Genomic DNA, 6,000 nt, shown 5'->3' on the forward strand with positions numbered 1-6,000 from the left:
CTGCGGCCCAAACCTCCTGCTCCTCACACACAGCTCCCATCCTCCTCCCCCTCCTCCTCTCCTGGCATGGCACAAATTCCAGCTCCGAGGAGGCTTCTCAAGAGAGGCCTCAGGCTCCTGTTTCAGCCTGAGTGTCCCTGCAGAGGAACAGGGCACCTTTCAGGCACTTCCACAAGCTCCAGGTTCTCATGTCCTGGGCAATCTGCCATGCAAACAGGCTTGCCAAAAAGGACAAAAGCAAAGGGAATGAACTGGGAATTATTAGGAAAAAAATCAGCCTTCTTACAGACAAAGTTCACCAAGTCATTCCCTGCATTTGTCCTTTTCACATTCTTTCTCTCATCTACTGAGAGGTCCAGCTTATCATGTTCTGCTGCTTGTCATCCACTGATTGTGCTCTTGATTTGTACCAGTGCAAGAGATGTAGAATCATCCAAACTGAACACACAAACAAACTCCCTCTGTCAGCCCATTTTCAAGTTCCAGATCACTTTCAAGGTGTCCATGGCGCTATTAGAATGATGAGCTCTCCACTGCTGACTGCAGGCTCTGGAGATTCTTTCTCCACACTCAGCCAGGCTTGTATTCCCTAACAATTCCTGGCAGCTCGTCATGTTTTCTTCGGGTAGAAGAGTAACAATGAAAACCTTAGCAATGGCACAACTCCCCTGTCCACAAGGAAAAGCAAGAACAAGTTGTCAAGTTCTTCAGATAATTTGTCCTGCTTTGCTGCAAGAGTTGTGCTGCACGCACAGTGTGGGAAGCCAAGAGAAGCTGCAGCTGGGGGCACATCTTGAGACAGGAGCTGCACCTCGTTCTCCAGGACACGTTTTTGGAAAGAACAGACAGGACTGTGGAGAAGATTTTGGGAAAATTGAAACAGCTTTTTTAAGAAATGAAAATAAACCCAAAAGAAACGACCAGTATTTTTTTCTCTATTTTTCTCTACTTATTTTTATGTTTTCCTTTTCCATCTTGCACTGTTTCTCCATCCCATTCATTCCAAATGGATCTCACCTCTAAGATCCATCACTTGGCAAGTTTTAGACATTGTAAAATACCATGAGTGATACCCAGTTTTCCTTCCCCTGTTTTTCTTGGAAAGCAATGCTGGAGACACAAGTGCAGTGCTTGGCTCAGGTACAAATTCTGCATTCAGGGAATGTGCTCAGACAGTGTCTGACGCTCAGCAGGGACAAGGCACAGCAGCAGCCAAGGGCATTGCTGTGCCCCTGTGCAGGAATCAAGACTCTGGCTCTTGGCTCAACACGGCAAAGTTCCCGTGTTTGGCCAGGCTCAGGGGCTGCCCGGGGAGCGCGGGGCTCGGCGCGGGGCCGAGCGGGCAACGGACAAACGGCCCCGGGGACAAACGGCCCCGGTGCTTCAGTTGCAGCGGCAGCAGCGGCAGCAGCAGCAGCAGCGGCGGCAGCAGCAGCGCAAAGAGAAAAAGCAGAGAAAGAAGCGAAATTATTGCCCCTCTTCCCCTCTCCCTCTCCCACTGTTCCACCCTCTCTCCCGCGGTCCCTCACCCATTCCCGATCTCCTTTTCTCTGTGTTCCCCTCCTCTCCCAGTTCCCCTCTCCCCTTGCCCGCCCGGGACATACCCCCGGCCCGCCCCTGGCCCCGGCCCCGGCCCCGGCGCCGGCCCCGGGCGTCCCGCCTCGCTCTCGCCTCCGCCCGGCTCTGGCCGAGCTGGCGCTGGCGCTTCTGGGCGGGCCTCAGTGCCTGGGGCTGGGGCGGTATCGCCGCCCTTTGGCTCCGCCTGCTCCGAGCCCTGCCCCGGCCCTGGCCCTGGTCCCGGCCCTTGCCCCGGCTCCTCCCGGGGCCCGCGGAGGACACAGGCGGTGCAGCCGTTGCCGCCGCCTCCGCAGCGGCTTCCCCGGCCCGAGCTCCGCCGCTCGGCAGCGCGGCCGCTGGCCCCGAGCCGCCGCTGTCGCGTTCCAAGGAGCGGACGCCTGCGGATGCTCGGCCCGGGGAGGTCGGGGAGCGCTCGGGGGCCGTTCCTGGCCCCGGGCCGAGCGCTGACGGCCGCGTCTCTTCCCCAGGGAAGGCGCAGGAGGCCCTGCAGCAGCGCTACAGGATCGGCTCGCTGCTGGGGCGCGGCGGCTTCGGCAGGGTTTTCTCGGCCACTCGGCTCTCGGATGGCGCCCCGGTGAGCAGAGGGGCCAGCGGCGGGCGGAGGAGGAGGAGAGGGCGGAGGAGGAGAAGGGGTCGGCGGAGGAGGATGGGGCTGGACACGGTAGGCGGCGAGCTGAATCCGCTGCTCCCTTTGGCTTGCAGGTGGCCATCAAAAAGGTGCCACGGAACCGCGTCCGGCACTGGGGCGAGCTGGTGAGTGAGCGGGGCCAGCGGCAGAAGCCGGGGCGTGCCGGGCGGGGATGAGCCGGGGCCCGGCAGGGTGGGAGCCACCAGGACACCTGGAGGGAGAGCGGGCGTGGGGCCAGCGGAGGGCACAGAGCATCCCGGGCTGGCTGAGGGCTCCCCGAGCCCTGGCACGGGCTCAGCCCCACTGACGGCACCGTGCTCCTCCCGCAGCCCGACGGCACCAGCGCACCCCTGGAGATAGTGCTGCTGGACAAGGTGTCCACAGGCTTCCCCGGTGTGGTGCAGCTGCTGGATTGGTTTGAGCTCCCCAACACCATCGTGATGGTACTGGAGCGCCCAGAGCGGTGTCAGGACCTGCGGCATTTCATTCGGGCACGGAGGTTCCTGTCAGAGGAAGAGGCGCGGGAGCTTTTCCGGCAGGTGCTGGAGGCCGTGCAGCACTGCACCAGCTGCGGGGTCCTGCACAGAGACATAAAACCGGAGAACATCCTGGTTGACCTGGACACCGGGCAGGCAAAATTAATTGACTTCGGCTGTGGCACCTACCTGCAGGACACAGCCTACACTCAGTTTGCAGGTGAGCCCACCCAGGAGTAGGCTCCTGGTCCCGGTATCTCCTGGCCCAACATCTCCTGGCCCAACATCTCATGGCCCAACCAGGGTGTGGCAGCAGGGATTCTCCCAGGACTGGGGCTGGGGCTGGGGCTGGGGCAGCCAGCCTGACAAAATCCCCTGTGGGTGGGGGTAGCAGAGAGGGAGAGCCAGGACCTGCACACCAGCTGGTTTGGTGTGCAGGTGAGAATGGGCTTGGACTGCTGTGCTTCCCTGCTTTGCCTTGGTTCATAATATTTTTTGGGCAATGCCAGCAGGGAGGATGTGGGTATGGTTTTTCCCCAGCACTGTGAGAGGGTTTTTCCTTTGTTTGTCATGGTCGGGCCTTGCCAGGGTTTCTGCTGCCCTCTTCCAGCACCAGTGCCTTCTTTTCCAACCCTGGGTTTGTACACAAGTGCCAGGTGCTGGCGAGAGGGCAGCAGGTCACCCCGTGTGCCACTGGGGCAGCCCCACATGCCCAGGGATGCTGGGCTCAGGCTCTGGGAGCAGCAGCATCCCCCTGATGAGCTCCATCCGTATTCCATAGGAACACGATCATACAGACCCCCGGAATGGACCAACTTCAGGTGGTACTATGGCGAGGCAGCAACCGTCTGGACCCTGGGCATCCTGCTGCATGAGATGGTCTGCGGGAAGCACCCTTTCAGGAGGGGCTGGAACATCAGCTGGGCCCAGCTCCCGCTGCCACAACGGCTCTCCCAAGGTGGATCCTCATCTCTGGGCACGGGGGGAACACCAGTGTTGGGAGACAGCAGCGGGCTCGTGAGCATCCCACTCTGGCAGCTGCTGAGGAGGTGGCACATGTCCTGCTCTCCTGCTCTCCTCCAAAACAGAGAATTGATGGGAAAGTTAAGGCCCAGCTCTGGGCACATCCAGCGTGGCCTGGGCACGGGTATAGTGGGGCAAAGCAGACAGGAGCCTTCTCCAACTGACCAGTGGTTTGTGGTTTCTCTCCCCAGATTGCCAAGTTCTGATCAGCCGGTGTTTATCCCTGCACTACTTGGACAGGCCCTCATTAGAAGACCTGTTCTGTGATCCCTGGATGCAGGATATTCATCAGCCATAGAAGAAGGGAGAGAGCCACGGGCACAGTGATGCAGGGACCTGGTAAGTTACAGCTCCACACATACCCTGGCAATCAGAAGCAAAGAAACCCAGACTTCTTTGTCCTGCCTGTGTCACTGCACAGGGCTCATCGAGTGAGAACACGCAGCCCTTGTGCTGGAGCTGAGCTGCTCTGCCCAGCACTGGTGGCCGCCATCTGAGCTGGTTTTGCTTGTCCTGGTTCAGTGACAGCTGGGCCCTGGGCAGAACCCTGACAGCCTGGTGTCACCCCAGGGAAGAAGGAGCCCCTGGAGAAGCTGCACCAGGTGGGGCTGCTGCTGCTGCTGCTGCTGGGGACATGGAGGACAACAGCGAGGATGACAACCTCTTCCTCCACCTGGCCAGCGGCAGCTGGCGATGATGGACTTTGATTCTGGCACCTTCTTGAAAGCCAGGCTCCACAGAGAATTTTCAGGTAAGTCCAGACCCAGGGGGATGCTCCCAGATTTGTGCATTGGCCGGGAACCAAAGGTTTCCCCTTTGCTGGGGTGGATGCAACTGATTCTTCAGTGGCTGCCCAGCTGGTTTTTGGCAGGGCTGGGGGTGTGGGCTGGGGTGGTTACGAAATGGGAGTGGGCTCCTGGTCCTGCCAACAGCCCCCAGCACCCACCGTGTCCCAGGCTGGGGCTGGGGCAGCCAGCCCAACACAAACAAACCCCCATGGCAGGAGCACAGGTGGGACTCCAGAACCTGAGCACGGCTGCTTTGCTGTGCAGGCAAGGAAAGGCTTGGGCTGCTCCACTCCCCTGCTTTGCTTTGGGATCACTGTGATTTTGGGGGACAGTGCAGGGGGGAAGGGAGAAAGCATGGGCTTCCCTCACCCGTGGGTGGGTTTTTCCCTAGAATGGAGGGGTTGGGCCTTCCTTAAACTCCTGACAGAAATAAGATTTTTTACCTTTTTTCTTCTTTCCCCTTTTTGTCTGTAACCTATTTTCATTAATTTGTTGTTTGTTTTTCTAAAGGAAGAATTCTAGGTGGGGTCCAGTCTGGATCAGGAAGTGCTTGGTGTGGTGTGGATGGGCCGTGCCCTTGGAGAAGGCTGAGGACATCGTTTGGGACCAGCTTTTCTTCTGGCAGCAGATGGTGTGAGGTGGGTCCTCATCTCCTTGGCATGGGTGGGACAAGAGCTTTTGGGAGATGGCAGCGGGCACAGGAGCATCCCGCTCTGGGCAGCTGCTGAGGGGCTGGATCTGCCGTGGCTGGCTGCAGGCTGGGCACATGTCCTGCCCTCCTGCTCTGCTCCCAAACGCAGCAGTGATGGGCAGCTTTGGGCCCAGCTCTGAGCACGGCCAGCATGGCCTGGGCACCGTGGCTGGCTGGGACAAGGGGACAGGAGCCTTGAGCTGACGGGCGGTTTCTGGTTTCTCTCCTTGCAGCCGGGCTCTGCGGATGCTGAGGCTGCTCTGGGCTCTGCCAGGGCTATGCTGGGCTCAGCACCGGGCCGGGATCAGCCAAAGAAGAAACAGTGTGACCTGCAGCAGAGACTTGAGCATTTTGGAAATGCAGCTCAAGTCTGCAGAGTGTCCACCTCCAAAGGAAAACATGATACCTCCCCCAAAATTAAACTTGTTCCATAACTTCTGAAATTACATCAATCTGGGATGACCCCAAATGTCATTCTTCAGCTTTCTCAAGCTGTAGCTCAGCCCTTCTCTGAACAGTTCTCTCCCCCACCTGCCTTTTACTTCACAACTGCTCCCTTCTTTCCCCCAGTGAGTTCCCAGCCCATCACAATCTCCATCACACTGCAGCCTTCCTTGATGCCCCTCACCACGAGGAAGGCCAAGCCCCAGGCTCAGGGACTCATCCTGTCACTGGCTGAAGAGCAGCAATGTCTGTCGGTGCCTGGGGCTCTTGGATGTCTCTGAATCCATGGACAGAAGGGTCTGTCTGTGCCAGGGGCCCTTGGATGTCTCTGAATCCATGGACAGAAGGTCTGTCCTTGCAAAGGTTTCCATA

General features: G+C 58.8%; 1 protein-coding gene across 1 annotated transcript in view; it reads left to right on the forward strand.

Moving 5' to 3' along the window:
- LOC147647309 (serine/threonine-protein kinase pim-1-like) overlaps nucleotides 1-5,636 on the forward strand; it is a 76,245-nt gene extending 70,609 nt beyond the window's left edge. Inside the window, exons 2-8 of the mRNA XM_086872328.1 lie at nucleotides 2,281-2,331; nucleotides 2,536-2,902; nucleotides 3,464-3,640; nucleotides 3,897-4,044; nucleotides 4,276-4,456; nucleotides 5,004-5,131; nucleotides 5,418-5,636. Coding sequence (XP_086728454.1) covers nucleotides 2,281-2,331; nucleotides 2,536-2,902; nucleotides 3,464-3,640; nucleotides 3,897-4,003 — 702 coding nt within the window. The 3' untranslated portion in view covers nucleotides 4,004-4,044; nucleotides 4,276-4,456; nucleotides 5,004-5,131; nucleotides 5,418-5,636. The remainder of the gene's footprint in view (nucleotides 1-2,280; nucleotides 2,332-2,535; nucleotides 2,903-3,463; nucleotides 3,641-3,896; nucleotides 4,045-4,275; nucleotides 4,457-5,003; nucleotides 5,132-5,417) is intronic.
- The last annotated feature ends 364 nt before the right edge of the window (nucleotides 5,637-6,000 follow it).

Source organism: Cyanistes caeruleus, unplaced genomic scaffold, assembly GCF_971803275.1.
Source record: "Cyanistes caeruleus unplaced genomic scaffold, bCyaCae1.hap1.1 HAP1_SCAFFOLD_11, whole genome shotgun sequence".
Classification (NCBI taxonomy): Eukaryota; Metazoa; Chordata; class Aves; order Passeriformes; family Paridae; genus Cyanistes; species Cyanistes caeruleus.